We start from the raw sequence: 20,923 nt of genomic DNA on the forward strand, positions 1-20,923 counted from the left end.
ATCCATCTTCTCCCACTTATCCGGGCTGGGTCGCGGGGGCAGCAGCCGAAGCAGAGAAGCCCAGACCTCCCTCTTCTCAGCCACCTCCTCCAGCTTGTCGAGGGAACACCAAGGCGTTCCCGTAGCAATGGGCCAAACACCCCATACTCCTGGAGCACCGTACTATAATAAAATGTATTATTATTATTACTTCCTGTGTGTCATCCTTTAGATTCCTTTCAGCCACGTTCCCCGGGTGTGTCCTCTCTGCCCTGATTCCCTCCTGCGTCCTTATTGTCTGAGTCTCCCTCTGGTCTTTGTCACATCCTCATCACACCTTTCCCATGTGTGTGCACTGTTTGTTTGTTTAGCAACCACTAGGTTCTCGACTCTAGTTTAGTCCGAGTTTTCTGTTACTTTTGCATTTTGTTCTCTAAGCTCCAACAATAAACCTGTCTGAGTGAAGTTCCTCTCTCCGTGGCCTCTGAAAGCTGCCAACCACACAATGACACATGACAAATAATGTGGTTTATTTTATGCTTTGAATCACAGTTTGTACGCAGACAGGAGAAAACTTATTTTAAAAAGAGAAATTTTTGATGTTTACAGAATTTATAAAACATAAAGTACAGGTTTTATTATACAAGCAGAACGTCACATGACTGTGTTAACACTCTGCCATCTGTTAGACCATCCCCACACATACTTCATATGTTCAACACTCAAAATCAAAACCTTTCTGCCAGCAACCGCACGTGGAAGACTCGTCCTGCTACAGTGAGCAGAGGGACACTGAAGAACCATGTGACACTAACCAGAACCCAGGGTACAGGGGTTTGCTGAAGGTGGTGTGGAAGGTGTAGAGATGGATCGGTGAGCCGGAAGAAATTCTGTAGAAGGTCAGAGTACCAGCGGGCCAATCCACATACACCGCTACTCTGTGAGAGGCGGAGGAGGAGGAGGGGATGGCTGTTTCTCTGTTATTGTGCCAAACCGAGAAACTTTCATCTTCAGCACACCTCAGACTCCAGGAGTGATCGTTCCCTCCAAACCTGCAGTCATAACTGTTTCCTCTCCTTCTGACGCTCCTGTAACTCACTGCTATAAAAACAAATCCTTTCCACTCGACCTCCCAGTAACAGCGACCAGTCAGCCCAGTGGTACATAGCAGCTGAAGCCAGACGTCAAACCTCTCTGGATGAACAGAAAAAGGCTGCTTCTCTGTCACTGCCGTCACCTGCCTGTTGTTGTCTGACAGTTTGAGTTTCCTGTTTGCTGTGTTTGCATCCAGTGCAAGTTCACAGAAATCTGAGAGTGGAAGAAAAACGAAGCATCATTAACACCAGACTGACAGTGATGTTTAAATAAATACAATCTAAAAAGTTACTATTGGGATATAAAGGGACCAACACTGGTGTGGTCATTTAATCATTTTCTTTTTATTTCTGTTGTTGAAGTTAGAAAAGCATCACTGGTTGTGAGAAATAAAATAAAAACCCCCAGAAAGAATGAAAACTGTGGAGGTTTAATTGAAAGTTAGCTACAAACAATAGTTAAGTACTGTGGTTGTACGTGAAGTCAGATCTAGACTTGTAGTCTAAACCAGGACCAAGACAGACCGAGTCAAGATAAGACCGAGACGGTTCATCCCAAAGCAGCATCTGGCTGCAGTATTTAAACTGCAGCCAGATGCTGCTTCGTTTACGGGTCTCGGGCATATTTATGTGTTTTTGCGATGCACAGCCCTCCTCACACTTGTCTACTCACTCACTGAGAGGACAGACATACAGGGAGTGCAGAATTATTAGACAAGTATTTTTGAGGAATAATTTTATTATTGAACAACAACCATGTTCTCAATGAACCCAAAAAACTCATTAATATCAAAGCTGAATGTTTTTGGAAGTAGTTTTTAGTTTGTTTTTAGTTTGAGCTATTTTAGGGGGATATCTGTGTGTGCAGGTGACTATTACTGTGCATAATTATTAGGCAACTTAACAAAAAGCAAATATATACCCATTTCAATTATTTATTTTTACCAGTGAAACCAATATAACATCTCCACATTCACAAATATACATTTCTGACATTCAAAAACAAAAACAAATCAGCGACCAATATAGCCACCTTTCTTTGCAAGGACACTCAAAAGCCTGCCATCCATGGATTCTGTCAGTGTTTTGATCTGTTCACCATCAACATTGCGTGCAGCAGCAACCACAGCCTCCCAGACACTGTTCAGAGAGGTGTACTGTTTTCCCTCCTTGTAAATCTCACATTTGATGATGGACCACAGGTTCTCAATGGGGTTCAGATCAGGTAAACAAGGAGGCCATGTCATTAGTTTTTCTTCTTTTATACCCTTTCTTGCAGCCACGCTGTGGAGTACTTGGACACGTGTGATGGAGCATTGTCCTGCATGGAAATCATGTTTTTCTTGAAGGATGCAGACTTCTTCCTGTACCACTGCTTGAAGAAGGTGTCTTCCAGAAACTGGCAGTAGGACTGGGAGTTGAGCTTGACTCCATCCTCAACCCGAAAAGGCCCCACAAGCTCATCTTTGATGATACCAGCCCAAACCAGTACTCCACCTCCACCTTGCTGGCGTCTGAGTGGGACTGGAGCTCTCTGCCCTTTACCAATCCAGCCACGGGCCCATCCATCTGGCCCATCAAGACTCACTCTCATTTCATCAGTCCATAAAACCTTAGAAAAACCAGTCTTGAGATATTTCTTGGCCCAGTCTTGACGTTTCAGCTTGTGTGTCTTGTTCAGTGGTGGTCGTCTTTCAGCCTTTCTTACCTTGGCCATGTCTCTGAGTATTGCACACCTTGTGCTTTTGGGCACTCCAGTGATGTTGCAGCTCTGAAATATGGCCAAACTGGTGGCAAGTGGCATCTTGGCAGCTGCACGCTTGACTTTTCTCAGTTCATGGGCAGTTATTTTGCGCCTTGGTTTTTCCACACGCTTCTTGCGACCCTGTTGACTATTTTGAATGAAACGCTTGATTGTTCGATGATCACGCTTCAGAAGCTTTCGAAACATATCGTTATCGTTCTATCGCCCAGCTCTAGCTCGAAGTGAGCCTTTAATCAGGGCTGATACAAAATAACAAACCATAAACTATGGGAATGACAAAACTAAGAACCTAACTGAGAGAAACTAAGGGCTATGAACGAAGACCATGAACGAAGACCAGGACTGAACTATGACGAAGTACTGTGGACAGACTATGAACACGACATGAAAAACTGAACAAGATCTTGGTGCTGGCACATGAAGGTGCAGGGAAACATGACTGGAGAAAGTGACTATGAACATGTCCGATACAGACTCTTGCAGGCTAGAATCATGACGTGCAGCTAGAGTAACAGGGTGCATGAACAGACGGCGCGACACAGACTGAACGAAACACAGAGACTAAATACCCACAAGGATGATTAGGGGAAGAGGCCACACATGGGAGCACAGCTGACACACATAAACCTAATGACAGGACAGGGGAAGTGAAACTAAATACAATAAACAAAGAACGCTGGACTCTTTCAAAATAAAACAGGAAACATGGAGATTAAACATGACATGAACTTAACATAACCACACAGACATGAAACATGACAGGTAGACACACGAACCAGGGAGACTGAGTACAGGGGGAGATGACAGAAAACAACTAAGTAATAAAGGAATAAACAGCAACCTAGAAATTAACTAGATCAAAAATGAATACAAAAATACATAAAACTCAAACACTGGGTCACACGACCCAGTACCGTGACACTGGCAATGATGGCACTGTTTGTGTTCCTATTTTCCTATTTTAGTTAGAAGACTGAAATGCCATGTTGCAATACGGTACTGCTACGGTAGCCAACGTTTCAAATGCAGGTTTGACAGGCTTGTGAGTGTACACTTTATCCAAAACCTAGTGAGGGTTTACTTATGCTTGCCAGTGGGTGGCTGTAGCTCAGGAGGTAGAGCAGGTCACCTACTGATTCAGACGGTTAGTGGTTCGATCCCTGGCTCCTCCAGGCCGCATGTCAGCAGTATGTCTGCAGCTGGCCTTGTGCTGGCCCATGTGTGGGCCACCTCTGGCAAACCAGATCTGGGCCACCAAAGGGCCATCATTCTTTGCCGTATGTGGGCCATGTGTAAGCACATTGTGTGGGCCAGATCCGGGCCATTACTATTTTGCTATGTGGGTAGTGTTTTATACCTGACCCTGGCTCTCTTCCCACAGATGTCTCTAAAGTAGTCTGTCCAATTCTAGAAATTGTTTGAGTGATCTTGGGAGGCACTGAAAATAATAAAGCATGTGTGGGAGAATGTTCATTCTGACAGACTCTATCCGAGAACTCAAAGTCAAAAAGGGGATGCCACCATTGAACATCTGACTTTATGTTGAACCGCAAACATTTTAGAACCCCGCAGGGTAACCCCCAAACATTTAATAGACTCATTATCCCACTTCCAATTATAGTTCATTCTTAGTTCTTTTGATGGGTTAAAGTAAACTTTAGTTTATGTAAAATATTAATTTTATACCGAGAATATTAGTCATATTCTTCTAACATGGTCATCAACTTTGGGAGTATTTGGGTAGGTTGTGCTAAAGCTAACAGAAGATCATCTGCAAATGAGGCCATTTTCTGCTCTCCTTTAGTAGATGTTACTCCTTTATATCCATTGGTGAGGAGTGGTGGAGCGCAGCATCCTTGTAGTGTTCCTCTGTGTAGGTAGAATGAGTCTGTCAGATCCACACTGATCTTGGTTTGTCATATAGTGCTGCCAGTGTGCTGATACTGGATGAGTTCATGCAGAAAAGACTTACAGAATCGAATGCTTTCTCTGCAGCTACACTTATTAGCAGAGTCATTTCACAATGTGTGGTGTTCTCCTAATACTATCCTGAGTTTGTTTGATAAAACCTGTGTAGTTGTTGTGTAATAGGTCGGTTCAATGGTAACTTTATTGTCCCCAATAAGAAACTGATTTGCAGTCTGTCCATACACACAAAAAACAAAAACAAACAAACAAAAAAGAAGCCCAGAAACAACAGCCCAAATTTTATCGTCAACAAAGTGCAATGGCAACAACACCATTATGTCTGGTAATACTGATTCCAATCTCAATTTGTAGCCAGTATTTAACATACTTGCAGGTCAGTAATTTCCACAGTCCAATTGATCTTTTCCCTCTTTGGGGATAGTAGAAGTGATCGCCTCTCTTTACCGAGTCTCTGTGGGCTCAAAACACGCTGCGCCAAAAATTTATCCAAGGAGTCCAAGGATCATGTCCCCCGACACAAACAGAGTAACAGTGTACGCTGTTAAGTGCAGGAGGATTGCCAGGATTTATACATCGGGGAAACCAAACAACCTCTGGCTGAGAGGATGGCACAACACAGAAGAGCCACCTCGTCAGGCCAGGACTCTGCAGTATATTCACACCTACAGGCCAGTGGACACTCTTTCAGTGATGAGGATGTAACATCCTGGACAGGGAGGAACGCTGGTTTGAGGGCGGAGTCAAGGAGGCCGTTTACGTGAAAAGGGAAAGACCATCTCTGAATCCATTCCCCAACTCTCTATGAATGGTACTCATGGTTATTGATCAGTGGTTGTTGATCAATGCTCATAATAATTTGCATATTAACAGTGTTGGGGAGTAACGTAATACATGCACCAGCGTTACGTATTTAAAATACAAAATATGAGTAACTGTATTCCGTTACAGTTACCGTTTAAAAAGGTGATATTCAGAATACAGTTACTTTGCTGAAATTAAGGGATTACACAGCGTTATTTTCCTGTTTCATATGTTCGGCTATATGCTCTCTATTTTTGGTTTCCACGCCCCAAACAAAACACACATTAAGAGGCTCTAATGTCTGTGTCTCAATCTCGCGGCCCATGTCACCTCTACTTGCGGCCGCATAATGACGTGAAGAAATATTTAAAAAAATTATTTAATATGAAGGCAATAGGCAGAGAGAGGCATAGCCCTAAAGCATGGAGCCTGATGGGCAGTGTAGTTCGTGCTGCAGGGAGAATGGACTGTCATACCCGTGATGTGTCTGTGAGTGAGGGAGGGAGAAAAAGGAAAAGTATGAGCTGTCACGGGGCAGAAACGGGAGCTGGAAGCATGTAAATATAATAATAACCACTGCAGCCAAACAGAGAGCCTGACGAGCCCAGCTGTGAGTAAGCTATTAAGACTCGACTGTACGCTGTGTTCCTGTTTTCCTCTGAAACAATAAGTCCCGTTGCAGCAGCCTTTCAACACCTCTCTCTGTCTCTCGCTAGCAAAGTTGACCCAGACAACAAAGTAAAGCTAGTTTTCAGCTACGTACCCGACGTATCAGTCAGAGGTCCCTTTACTACAGTTCGGAGCCGCGGACCTGTTTTATATACGCGCCGAATAGTTTTCTATATGAGCTCGCTGCAAAAAGTGCAGCTTTACCTAATGTCCACCTACTGTTACTCATTTATATTAAGATTTAAACATCTGGTTGGTGTTGGTGTGGAGAGTAACCTTCAGTAATAGTAATAAATCACACAGCAATCGTTCATTCATGTAGTTGTAAAAAGCATGATAATATAATAGGTAATCCAAAGTATTCAGAATACATATGTAATTTGTAATCTGTAGTGGAATACATTTTAAAGGTAACCTTCCCAACACTGCATATTAATGATCATAAACTGACTCCCAGCCCATTGTTCCTTCAAGTGGGCTGGTTTCAGTCATTATGCAAATGTACTGTATATAAGGTTGGTTAAACCTGCAGTCAGCTGAGACTGAAGAAGTCATTTGGATGATTGACGCAGCGTTTCTCCCACTGAAAACGTCCAGATGAACAGAATCAACCTTTGGGATTTACTTAGCTGGATGACTTAGCACGCATCCTTGTGCTACCACTGTGTTGTCACAAGTGACAGATACTATGACATGAGCAGCTGATGTCACATGTTCACATGTTTACCGCTGAGTTTTTCACCAATGTATTGAGAGACATTTAGCAGAAATGTGACTAGTTTGTAATGATGCAGAATAAAAACATGCTTACACTTTTTCAGACCAGGTTTCAGCCTTTGCGCTCCACTATGCTCCAGGCTGAAGGAAGAAATAAAGCCAGAATGAGCCTTCAGAAGCTTCCTCATTATCGAGGATCTTGTTGCGAGAGAGCATGTGAGTTCAACAGTAGAGTCCATACCTGAGACTGTCCAGTCTCCACTGTGGATCCTTTAGTCCAGCAGTCAGTAGCTTTACCCCTAGGTCTTCTGGATGGTTGTAGCTCAGGTCCAGCTCTCTCAAGCGTGAGGGGTTGGATTTCAGAGCTGAGGCCAAACAGATACAGCCTTCCTCTGAGATCTGACAGCCTGACAGCCTTGACACAACCGCAAATAAAGAATGACATATTATTGAAGTTATATATATTGCTCTTCTCGCAATCGTTCGTCTACTGCGCGTCGTAGCCGATTCAAAAGAACAAGGCAAAACACTTTCCCGGGTACCGACAGCAACGTGATACCCTGCCAGTTGTTACAGTCACCCAAATCACCTTTCTTTGAAAGTTTGATGATGACGCCTTTTGTCCAATCATCGGGTACATATGATGTTGACCAGCAGGCGTTTAGGAGTCTTGTAAGGGCGGCTTCCAACTGGGGTCCGCCATGCTTTGGATGAGTGACAGACCATAAAAATTATTTTCAAATTACTCTGTATGTGGTCTGACCAAAACAGAAATCAGTTTAATAATCATCAAACTTCCAAAGAAAGGTGATTTGGGTGACTGTAACAACTGGCAGGGCATCGCGTTGCTGTCGGTACCCGGGAAAGTGTTTTGCCTCGTTCTTTTGAATCAGCTACGATGCGCAGTAAACGAACGATTGCGAGAAGAGCAGGCTGGCTGTCGGAGTGGCTGATCATGCGTCGAGCAAATCTTCACCCTCCGCATGATCATTGAACAAACATTGGAATACCAAAGGAAGATTTCTATTAATTTCATTGACTTCGAGAAGGCTTTTGACAGCGTCCACCGGCCGACTCTATGGTAAATGGCCTGTATTTATATAGCGCTTTTCTAGTCCCTAAGGAAAAAGTGCTTTACACAACCAGTCATCCACCCATTCACACACACATTCACACACTGGTGATGGCAGCTACATTGTAGCCACAGCCACCCTGGGGCGCACTGACAGAGGCGAGGCTGCTGGACACTGGTGCCACCGGGCCCTCTGACCACCACCAGTAGGCAACGGGTGAAGTGTCTTTCCCAAGGACACAACAGCCGAGACTGTCCAAGCCAGGGCTCAAACCGGCAACCTTCCGATTACAAGGCGAACTCCCAACTCTTGATCCACGATCGCTATGGGCTATCCTACACCAGTATGGAGTCCCTCAGCAGTTTGTAGATGCCTTTCATTGTCTTTACTCCAACTCCCGTTGGTGCATCCGGATTTTAAACTATCATTCATACGCATTCATACTCCGATAGATGCATCTGAGAGCAAGTTGGGGTTAGTATCTTGCCCAAGGATACTTGGCATACAAACTAGGGGAGCCAGGGATCAAACCACCAACCTTCCAATGAGCAGCTGACCTGCTCTACCTCCTGAGCTACACCCACCCCCTGTCTTGTGTGCTCTTGTGTGCAGCAACATCTGCTTTCTGTGCGAGATGGTCATCACAATGGAGGGGGGCGGGAATGTTTGAATTTGGTACCTCCTTTTCCAACTGTCCACAATCACTCGCTGCCGCGGGCAGACTGAGAGCCGCTGCCTGGGCTACGCCAGACAGCAATAGAAGCAGCCTCAGCGCTGATCTCTCCATCCAAACAATGCAGAGAGTCAACTGCTTTTATCATACATTCGATATATAATAGTTTGGACAGAAATCGTGATGTGGAGAAACAGTCTTTGCCGAAACAAAATTAAACTTCGACAGACGTTAAAACTTTACCTGAGAATTTTCAGTGCACAGCGTGGACTTTCCAATCCAGACGATAGCAGCATCACTCCTAAATCCTTCAGGTCATTGTTACTCAGGTCCAGCTCTGTCAGACTGGAGACCTGTGAGCTTAGTACCGAAGACAGAGCTTCACAGGTTCTTTCTGACAAATTGCAGCTGCTCAGCCTTGAAATGAGTTAACAAAACATTTGTAACATTTTGGGGTATAAAAAAAGACCTCCAAAGAGGTTTTACTTTTTCAGATACAAGAATGGTTGATTGCAGGATCAAACAGTTTAATAACACCACTTTAAATTTCCATAGGAATTTTAGATTCCATTATCTAAAGTTAATAATCTGACCAAAATATTTAAAACTGTCTATAAACAAAGTTGCAAACCAGTAGTTAATTTTGCTGGTGGTTTAATGTGTTGATTTGTTTTCACAATTATCAAATCACTGGTTTTGTTTAGTTTAGTGTTTAGTGAACAATCATGGTGTTTTAAGACATTTTCTAATTCTTGTTATCTATGTACTTACAGAGCTGTTTTTGAGGCTTTGACCACTAGCAAAAGCCTCAGAAGAGCCTCCTCTGAAGCAGAGTACTTCTTCAGGTCAAAAACATGCAGATCTTCTTCTGATGACAGTAAGATGAAGACCAAAGCTGACCACTGAGCTGGAGAAAGTTCATATGTGGAGAGGCTTCCTGAACTTAAATACTGTTGGATCTCCTCTATTAAAGAACGATCATTTAGTTCATTCAGACAGTGGAGAAGATTAATGTTTCTCTCTGGAGACAGATTCTCACTGAGCTTCTCCTTGATGTATTGGATTGTTTTCTGGTTGGTTTTTGACCGACAGTCTGTTTTTTTCAGTAGGCTCTGTAGTTTATCCTGATTGGTCTGCAGTGAAAGACCCAAGAGGAAGCGAAGGAACAAGTCCAGGTGTCCGTTTGAACTCTGTAAGGCCCTGTCAATCGAAATTTTGTTGATCTTCTTTGAAGATATTTTACTGAAAAGCAGTCGAAGAATTTTCAGAGACAGTGGTGGTGAAAGCATCACATTTTTGTTGCTATTTATAAGCGACATCCTCACATAAAGAGCAGCCAGAAACTCCTGAACGCTCAAATGGACGAAGCTGAACATCTTGTCTTTCCCTTTCCTTCCTCGATCTTCTTTGAAGATCTCTGTGAACACTCCTGAGCACACCGAGGCTTCGCTGAAATCAATGCCGCTCTCTCTCAGATCCTTCTCATAGAAGATCAGGTTGCCCTTTTCCAGCTGCTCAAAGGCCAGTTTTGCTAATGACTTAATGTATTGAATGCTCTTCTCTGGGCCATACTTTTCTTTTGTCCGATCAATCTGAAACATCAGGAACTCTGCGTACATCTCAGTCAGAGTCTTGGGCAGCTCTCCTCCCTCTCTGGTTTTCAACACATCCTCCAGAACTGTTGCAGTGATCCAGCAGAAGACTGGGATGTGGCACATGATGTGGAGGCTTCGTGATGTCACGATATGGGAGATGAGTTTGTCAGCCTCCTCCTTACCTTTGACTCTCTTCCTGAAGTAGTCCTCTTTCTGTTGGTCGGTGAACCCCCTGACCTCTGTTGTACTGCTGATAAACTCTCGAGGGATCTGATTGGCCGCTGCAGGCCGTGTGGTTACCCAGATGCGAGCAGAGCGTAGCAGTTTCCCATTGATGAGTTTCCTCAGCAGGACATCTGTTTTAGTTGCCTTTGTTACATCGACAGAGCGAATGTCTTCAGAATGAAGGTCGAGATGAAGGCGGCTCTCATCCAGCCCATCAAACACAAACAGAAGTTTGAATTTACTCTTGTCATAGTTGGTGATTCCTGATGACTGAACATCTGTAAAGATGTAATTAAGAGCCTCCTGTGGGATGCCTACAGTTTCTGGGATGCATTCATGAATGAGCTCTGCCAAACTGAACTTTTCTCCCTTCAGAGGATTCAGCTGACGGAAGGTGAAGGGGAAAATCAGATGCACATCTTGATTGGACCTTTGTTCAGCCCAGTCCAAAACAAACTTGTGAACAAGGAAAGTTTTTCCAATTCCTGCGATTCCATTGGTCATCACTGTTTTGATGGGTCTGTAGTCTCCTGAAGGATGTTTGAACATGTCTGTGGGTCTAATAGGTTTCTCTGGCTCTGCTGGCTTCCATACTTTGTCAATCTGCTGGATCTCATGCTGTGTGTTGATATGTACATCATACCCAGCTGTGATGTACAGCTCTGTGTAGATATCAACCAGACGCTGTTTATCTTCTGCCCAACCTTCTTGGGTGCACATAAACTTGTCCTGGAAGTTTGATTGAAGTATTTGCTGGAAAAACTTGATGGGGCGAGGCTCTGGTACTGGAACCACCACATCTGTATCAAACATGAGGGGAAAAATACAAAGTGTGCTGTGTATATTTCACGAATACCCATGTTGTTGTTGGAAGCAGTAAACAAAAAGTTCCATAAAGTTAAGCTTTCATTGTTCAGAGGAAGATCAATAATACAACAGCACTGGTAAAAATTAAAAAAAAAAAAAAGTTAAGCCAGAGTTAAAATGTCCTCAGGTTACTGAATTTAGTGAATCCCTGGCCCTGGATCCAGCCCTCTGGATGAAACTACTTGCTAGGTGTAAGGAACCTATGTTGTCACACAGCAAGCAGGTAATGCTCATTATGAGGTGGCCTCACTTCCTTGTGACAATTAAAGCCCACGCAGCAGATGTTGCTGCATTGCAACAGCAGTTTACTTGTGTATTCTCCCCTCTGCCCTCTGACCATCCTCATAAAATACTTCTGTGATCTCAGAAGGACCTGACACAACTCCGTAACTGTGGTTTGTGTTTTTTTATTGTTATCACACAATCTGCTTTATGTCACCTTTTGGGACCTTCCAGTGCACGCTGCCCTGGCTCCAGTGCTCTCCTCCAGCAGCAGCCTCCTCTCCAGGCCTGGTTGCTACTGAAATAGGGAATGCAAAATGCTCACTGGCTGTGCAAAACCAGCCTCCCTGACACCAAACCATGAACCTGCTGCTCCACTCCTCCCCTGCAGCTGAGCCACCAACCACACAGTGCCACCCCCCCACCGCCCAATTTGTGCCGGGGAGCCATCTGGCCTAGCCGGTCTTGAGACGCGGACAGGATGCAATAGCTGCTGTTTAATCCATCTGTGGCTGCACATGCTCACAACCCAATTGGTACCCCAGAAACTATACGTCCCTCCGTCCAACCACACACTTTTTCGGGTTGGCCGTGAACCCCGCCTGCCTCAGAGACTCCAGGACCACTACCACCCGCTGCATATGCTCCGCCCAAGTGTCACTATTGATGATGATGTCTTCTAGGTCGGCTGCAGCATATGCAGCATAAGGACGCAGCAACCGGTCTCTGAGACGCTGGAAGGTGGCAGGGGCTCCGAACAAGCCGAACATTAGTGTAACGAACTGGTACAAACCGTAAAGAGTAGAGAAGGCCCTTTTTTACTTTGACTCTGCAGACCAGGCAATCTGCCAGTAGCCCTCGGTTAAATCCAGCATCGGCATGGGATAAGCATCAAACTGTGACACCTCATTCACCTTGCGATAGTCTATGCAGAACCATATAGATCCATCTTTCTTCACTACCAGAACTATGGGGCTACACCAAGCGATGTGTGACTCTTCTATTACTCCCAGCTTCAAAACCTCCGCCAATTCCCTTTGCATGATTTGTCTTCTGTGCTCCAGTAACCTGTAGGGTCGTGAACGGACCATCACGCCAGGCCGCTTGTCAAATTGATGCACCATAACAGTCATACAGCTGGGTAAGGGGGAGAACACATTTGCAAAATGCTGTTGCAATGCAGCAACATCCACAACATCCACATCCACACCTGTGTGCAATGGTCATCACAAATGAAGGGAGGCAGGAATGGTGGAATCTGGAGTCCAACCAACGATCCCAGTTGCGTTCATCTTCGTGAACGAACTTCCGAATCATGGACATTAAGGTCTTATTCAGCCGCTCCACCAGCCCATCATACTGAGGGTGGTAGGCTTAATGCCCTACAATTCGTAAAGCTAGACATCTATGAAGTTCTTTGGTCAGTCAGTATCTTTTTCAGGATACCGACTCAAGAGATGACCTGAAATAGCACCTGTGCCACACTTAGCAGAAATGGTGTGCAGTGGCACTGTTTGTGGATATTGCCTTGCAAATCCACCAGAACTAACACAAAGCGATAGCCGTGTGAAATGGCCCGATGAGGTCCATGCCAATGCGCTCAGGACCTCCATTAATGGTAATGAGTGTAACTGGAGCCGATGGGGTCTCCCGAGAAGGCCCCACTGACTCCTCCGCTGAGCACCACACAGACCTCGCATGTCCCTACCGGCCGCGATTGCATACTGACACACAGTCCAATTAATTTACCGAACCTGGGCCAATCCGTCCGCAAAATTAAGGGGTGCGTCATCCTGCCTGTCACACAGCTTACCATGGCAGGATATTTAAAAGTAAAATGGGAGGCGGACTCTTCAGCTTTCATGCCTCTCTTCGGTGTTGGGTGCTCTCCACTGACTGTGCCAGAATAAAATACGAATAGTAGACAGCAGGAATAAATAACAAACAAGAGAAAGTCACACACTGGAGAACAAATGCTTGGAAGTAGTGCAAAGAAAAGACTCTAGAGTCGGGATTGTTGGGGTGGTGGGTGGAGGATAGTGTTTGTTAGCAGTCTGACTGGCCCAGGGGAAGAAGCTGTTGGTGAGTGTGGAGCAGGGAAATTATTTTACTGCTATTGTTAAATAATCTTCATTATTACCATTGCATTAATAATATAATCTGCAGTATGATCATTGCTTTAACAATGTAACAGATAGCTTTAAGAAGGCTTTAAGGTTTTATGCATACAGGTATTAAATTAACTTTGTATTCCAGGTGAAAACATTTATTTAGTAGATGACATATCCATAGTTTTAGTTCAGTTATTACATATCTGAGAGTGGCTTCTGTCTCTCTGTCTAGAGGTCAGGAGCTAGTCGCGAGGTGAAATAGGGTGCAATTGTGGTTAGCACACACACACACACACACTCAGTTAGAGAATCATTTATAGGTGAAAGTTTAATCATGTTTTGCTTGGGGTTGCAAAAAGAGCAGTTTGTCGCAGAACTGCTGCTGAGGTGTCAGGATGACAAGCGAGCATCCGGCAGTGACAGGAAGCACCTGTTATGAAGATAGAAGACAATTGTTCTTTTAAACGGTGTCAAAAGTCGTTGTGGTTTTGATATTGACGTATGTGTATATATCCTGTCTGTGACGCATGAAGGGGCGTCAGTAAATCAAGCCCTGACGGTATAAAATCTGTGTATGCTTTGAGGAAGTCGAAGATTAATTCCTGTCTGTGCACAGATTATTCTTCCCACACGTGTGTAGTCATTAAAATCATTGTTTGACCAAAAGCTTCTGGACCAAGGGTGGTTTGTACTCTCCCTCCTCAATTTTGAACCTTAACATGAGTCTGGAGGTATGGGACCTGACTGGCCTGAGAGGGCAGCGGGTCAAATAGGTGGTGGGCGGGGCTCGCCTGTGATGCCCCTGGTTTTCCTGAGACAGGAGGATCTGGAGATGGCCTCCAGGGGTGGCAGAGGGCAGCCAGTAAGTTATTTGGGAGTTGTTAATGACCCCTGTGCAGCCTTCCTGTTTTCAGTTGTGGCCCCTGAGTACCAAACACGAGGCAGGAGGAGAGCACACTCTCCACTGAGGAGGAGTAGAAGCTTCACACAGGGTAACTATGTGCGAATGCTGTTTGTTGATTACAGTTCAGCGTTTAACACAATAGTGCCCTGCAGACTGTTCACAAAGCTGAGGGATCTGGGACTTAACAGCCGTCTGTGTGCATGGGTGTTGGACTTCCTCACTGGCAGAACTCAGGTGGTGAGGGTGGGCAGGTGCTTCTCCAACAGCATCACCATCAACACAGGAGCACCTCAGGGATGTGTCCTCTCGCCACTGCTCTACTCCCTCTACACTTCAGACTGTGTGGCCACCCACGGCTCCAACACCATTGTGAAGTTTGCTGACGACACAGTGGTGTTGGGTGCCATCTCCAACAACGATGAGGCGGCCTACATGGACGAAGTGAAGAATCTGGCATCGTGGTGCCAGGACAACCACCTCCAGCTGAACGTCAGCAAGACCAAGGAGCTGGTGGTGGACTTCAGAAGGAGTCAGCACAGAGACTACAAGCCCATCATCATCAATGGAGCTCCAGTGGAGAGGGTGCAGTCCTTCAAGTATCTTGGTGTCCACATCTCCTCAGACCTGACATGGGCTGCCCACATTCAGGTCCAGACCAAAAAGGCTAGGCAGCGCCTGTATCACCTACGACAACTGAGGAAGTTCAGGGTCTCTCCAAAGATCCTCAGGACTTTCTATACAGGCGCTGTGGAGAGCATCCTCACACAGAACATGACATCGTGGTTTGGGAACAGCTGTGTGAAGGACCAAAAAGCTCTCCAGAGAGTGATCCATACAGCAGAACGCTGCTGCAGGATTGCTCTCCCCCCGCTTCAGGACACCTACACCAGGAGATGCCGGACTAGAGCAGATACTGAAGGACCCGTCCCATCCTGGCAACAAACTGTTCCAACCTCTGCAATCTGGTAGAAGGTTCCGCATCTTCTGGGCAAGGACAGAGAGACTCAAGAGGAGCTTCTATCCCCAAGCCATCCGTGCCCTCACTCCCACACACACACACACACACACACACACACACACACACACACACACACACACACACACACACACACCCTCTCACATCATCCATAAGTGGCTGAGACAGGACTCTCTTCCAGACACTCTAAACACACCGGCACAATGTACATTTCAAATTCCTTTCATTTTAGATATGTTCAGATTCTGTAAAATAGTCAGATTGTCTATTCTTATTTAATTCACTTAATGTACAGAATTCACCTGCTTGCTGCATACATGCTACTACTGCACACTCACCTAATGTATATATCATATATAATGTTCTAATGTTCTTCCTCCCCTCCCTCAGTTAGCAGTTATAGTGGAAGTGAGATAGCAGTAGGACAAGTAAAGATTTTCTTTGTAAACTTTTTACCAAAACCCTTAATATTATTGTCTAAATTTATCATGTGTGTCCAGCACTTTGGGCAGTGGTTGCTGTTTTTAATGTGCTCTATAAATAAAGTTGGCTCAGTTATGTCTTTCAAGACTTCCTTAAATACCCAAAATTCCAAGTTTACCTTCAGGGTGATGAAGAGGAGCCTGTGTGTGTGAGAGAGAAGACAAGCTCTGCAACAGGTCATTCCTGCTGATCCTTTCTAGAACCTTTCTGGTCACCTCCACAGCTCCTGGAAGTCTGTAGATCTGTACCATCAGAGTCACGGTGTGCCGCCTTTCTGCTTTTTCCAGCTGACATGCTTTGATTGATGGAAGGCCTTCCAGGCAGCTGTCCTGCTGCAGGAACCACTTAAAGTCATCAAACTCCTTTCCTGTCAACTCCTCCAGAATGTCCAAGAGGTCGACTGACGTCATGAGAGCTCCCTGATAGTCAGAGAATAAAAGTCAATTCAATTCAATTCAACTGTTGTTGTGATAAAGTGTGTGTGTATGTATATGTATGTGTATATATAATTCCCCACTCGCCCCTGTGGGCGGTCAATCCTTCCAGCTCGGGTCCTCTACCAGAGGCCTGGGAGCTTGAGGGTCCTGCAGTATCTTAGCTGTTCCCAGGACTGCGCTCTTCTGGACAGAGATCTCCGATGTTGTTCCCGGGATCTGCTGGAGCCACTCGCCTAGCTTGGGAGTCACCGCGCCTAGTGCTCCGATTACGTCATGACATCACGACGTCAGTATATATACATATGTATACATATGTATATACATATGTATACATACATATGTATATATATACATATGTATGTATACATATGTATATATATACATATGTATATGTATACATATATATATATATACATATGTATACATATGTAGACATACATATCTATATACATACATATGTATGTATACATATGTATACATACATATGTATGTATACATATGTATGTATATAGACATGTATACATACATATGTATGTATACATATGTATGTATACATATGTATACATATGTATATATATACATATGTATACACATGTATATATATACATATGTACACATATACATATGTATATATATACATATGTATATGTGTACATATGTATATATATACATATGTATATATATACATATGTATACATACATATGTATATATATACATATGTATACATATGTATACATACGTATGTATACATATGTATACATACATATGTATACATATGTATACATATACATATGTATACATATGTATATGTATATACATATGTATATATATATGTATACATATGTATACATATGTATATATATACATATGTATACATATACATGTGTATATGTATACATATGTATATATATACATGTGTATATATATACACATGTATATATATACACATGTATATATATACATATGTATATATATACATGTGTATATATATACGTATACATGTATATATATACACATGTATATGTATACATATGTATATATATACATGTATATATATACATATGTATATATATACATGTGTATATATATACATGTGTATATATATACACATGTATATATATACACATGTATATATATACATGTGTATATATACATGTGTATATATACACATGTATATATACACATGTATATATATACATGTGTATATATACATGTGTATATATACACATGTATATATACACATGTATATATACATGTGTATATATATACATGTATATGTATACATATGTATACATATACATGTATACATATGTATACATATACATGTATACATATGTATACATGTATATGTATATATATACACATGTATATATACATATGTATATATATACATATTAGGGGTGCAACGATATTCGTATCGATATTGAACCGTTCGATACAGTGCTTTCGGTTCGGTACGCATATGTATCGAACAATACAACATTTGTAATTTATTTTATCAATTTTCCTTCTGACGATGCTGTCTGTGTTGAGCGCTCAGTGAATCTGTGTTCGACTACTCCGCCTAGGCTGCACTGTCCAGCGCAGATCCACTGAGTGCTCAACACAGACAGCATCGTCAGAAGGAAGAGCGCAGGGCACCTCCCCCACCCTCATTCAGATCTGGCGTTTGGAATTATTTTGGTTTTCATGTGACGTATGACCCTGAAGGTAAGCGAGTCATGGACTAAAGTAAAACAGTATGTTTGCCATGCAATGCTCAATTACATTGGTGTGAACTAGTGTGCTAGCGCAGTTAGCTCGTTAACGTGTTGGCCGTCTAGCCCCATGCACAGAGCGATCGGCGGTAGCTCGTTAACGGAGATTTGCCGTGTTGTGGTTAAGGTCATTTCAACGAGATTAACCTGAAAGCACTAGTGGGAACACAACGAATATGACTGCACATTTACACCGACATCATCCTAGTGCAAAGACAAAAACAACAAGCATGCTACTAACTTTAGCCGAGTCATTTAGACAGCTGTTAGCACAGGATTCTCCTTATGCTGCTGAGAATATAGCCCAGAAGAAGCGGATAGTATAGCTTTTATTTTGGAAAGAGCCATTTCTCTGTAATAAACTCTCTTTTCCAAAGATGAGTGATTCCTCAATCAGATACAGGGCTCGCAATATCGCTAGCCTGACGTCCCGGAGCTAGCGATTTTTTCAGTCGGGCTACCAAAATCTATCTCTGCCCTGCCCGTCGGGCTATTGTAGGAAAAATATATGTCAATGCTTTTGCATTCTTTCAGAAATGTAGCTGGGTAATTATGTCATTGGCATCGGTGAGCCACTGTCAATATGTGACATATTGAAGTCGCGTTTGAATTTGCGCTCGTTTTTTTGCTTTCACTTTGCAATCGTGCGAACTGTGTATAGAGAGCGACAGCACTGATCTGTGAGTGATGATAATTTGTGCACCAATTCCTCTGACATCGTCTTATTAATCGTTAGCTTACTATGCAAACATGACAAGTGAAATCTCCCGCAGCAAGCTTAAACATGTGAGAGGTTGATCGCGCAGAGAATCACTGAGCTTATGTGAGTCCGTGTGTAAAAGTAGCAGTATATATATTTTAGTTCTGCTGAGCCAAATAAGACAGGTCAGGGTGAAGAAGTGACAGCCAAAGAAAAGCTTACCACAAAACGGAGAAGTTATGACAAATCAGACTATAAGGCAAAAAGAAAGTGCAGCTTTATGGTTTCATGGACAAAAGAATTTCTGTGGCTGCAATATGACGAGCTAAATAACCAGGGGTGCACATAAGTGGTCCGCAGGTGCGCATTCGCTGTCAAAATAAAAAACACGCACAAGGGTTAGGGTTAAATTTAAAAACTGTACTTTTGAGTTAAAATATATATTTATAATTTTAATAAATGACAAATTAAAAATGCATGAACATTTTTTTGTATCGAAAAAATATCGAACCGTGACACCAAAGTATCGAACCGAACCGAACCGTGAATTTTGTGTATCGTTGCACCCCTAATACATATGTATACATATGTATACAGGATCATTGGAGGCCCTCTCCCACCCATGTCCCAACTCTACCACAAACACATCATCCGACATGCGAACAGCATAGTGAAGGACACTTTCCACCCCTCACATGCACTGTTCTCCCTCCTTCTATCTGGCCGACGATTTCACAGCATCAAAACCGAGACAAAAAGACACTGCAAGAGCTTCTTCCTACAAGCAGTCAGAGCCCTAAACTCACTACCACCAAACACAAACACTTTTACAAACACCTTGCAATACTCATCAGAAGACTCAAAAACAACACAAACTTCCACAAATCCACTACAAACTGGACCTGGGAACAATACGCTTACTGCACACTCAGTCACATAGTTACTGAACACACATCTAAATTATACTATATTTGCACATTTTGCATCTTGCACATGTCTTCGTCCTGTCTCGTCTACAATATCCTGACTCATAACTTGAACCTGATATTTAATACCACTGCACAACATCTCACTTTACTTTAATGGCACAATCCACTTTGTATTGTCTCATTCCTGTCTTGGTTTATTGTACATAGATATAGTTGCTAATAGTACCTTTTTATCTCTTAACTTAACCCAAATTTAGCGATTTATTATTTATTTGTAATTTCTAGTTTCATATCTCTTGCACATAGATTATTTATATTCTTAGAATATATTAAAAGAAGAATATAAATAATCTATCTCCATTTTTTTTATAAATGCACCATGCATTTATATGAATGGCATTTCGGTACGCTGTATACTGTGTATATTGTTGCATTGACAATAAAGACCTTAAATCTTGAGTCTTGGAAGGCAGCTCTGAACACCACATCCAGAACACCTTGGATTTCGTACAGAGGGTGAGAGATGTCGTTAGGGAGTCAGATGAAACAATGGTCTCGTACAATGTTACATCTGTCTTCACTTCCAGTCACTGAAAAGGGAAAGACCATCTCTGAATCGAGGAGGGGGCCTGAGGGTACATCTGTCACCATGTTACAATGCTGTGATTGCAGCCATTCCCTGACTCTCTGTGAGTGGGACTCATGGTTATTGATCAGTGATCTCTGATCAATGGGCTACTCTATAATACAGTCAGCTGCACTGATAGCAATGTGGAATTGCACATATAGGAAGTGGAGTTGTTTTGCCCCCTTTCTCTAAAATTCTCAAAAACTGTACTGTTTACATGAAAATACTTACAGTATTACTGGCGTCTTTTTCCTTTAAATTACTGTGTAGACAACCAATACTTAGTAAAATACTTACATGACAGATTCAGAAAAATGACACCATAAATCACAGAGAAGTATTCACACATATGGTAATGAAGGTAAATACAAGTATTCAGTAAAGTATG

The 20,923-nt window shown here is 43.0% G+C and overlaps 1 protein-coding gene across 1 annotated transcript in view; it reads right to left on the reverse strand.

Moving 5' to 3' along the window:
- Positions 1–492: 492 nt before the first annotated feature.
- Positions 493–20,923, reverse strand: part of LOC146573423 (NLR family CARD domain-containing protein 3-like) — a 20,949-nt gene continuing 518 nt past the window's right edge. Inside the window, exons 3-8 of the mRNA XM_085278212.1 lie at positions 16,202–16,502; positions 9,472–11,320; positions 8,944–9,117; positions 7,196–7,369; positions 7,049–7,095; positions 493–1,287 (exon numbers count right to left, since the gene is read on the reverse strand). Coding sequence (XP_085134338.1) covers positions 752–1,287; positions 7,049–7,095; positions 7,196–7,369; positions 8,944–9,117; positions 9,472–11,320; positions 16,202–16,493 — 3,072 coding nt within the window. The 5' untranslated portion in view covers positions 16,494–16,502 and the 3' untranslated portion in view covers positions 493–751. The remainder of the gene's footprint in view (positions 1,288–7,048; positions 7,096–7,195; positions 7,370–8,943; positions 9,118–9,471; positions 11,321–16,201; positions 16,503–20,923) is intronic.

The sequence above is a fragment of the Mchenga conophoros genome, linkage group LG6 (assembly GCF_057382185.1).
Source record: "Mchenga conophoros isolate Kocher_MC1m ecotype Shallow Benthic linkage group LG6, M_conophoros_male_GT1.1, whole genome shotgun sequence".
Lineage (NCBI taxonomy): Eukaryota > Metazoa > Chordata > Actinopteri > Cichliformes > Cichlidae > Mchenga > Mchenga conophoros.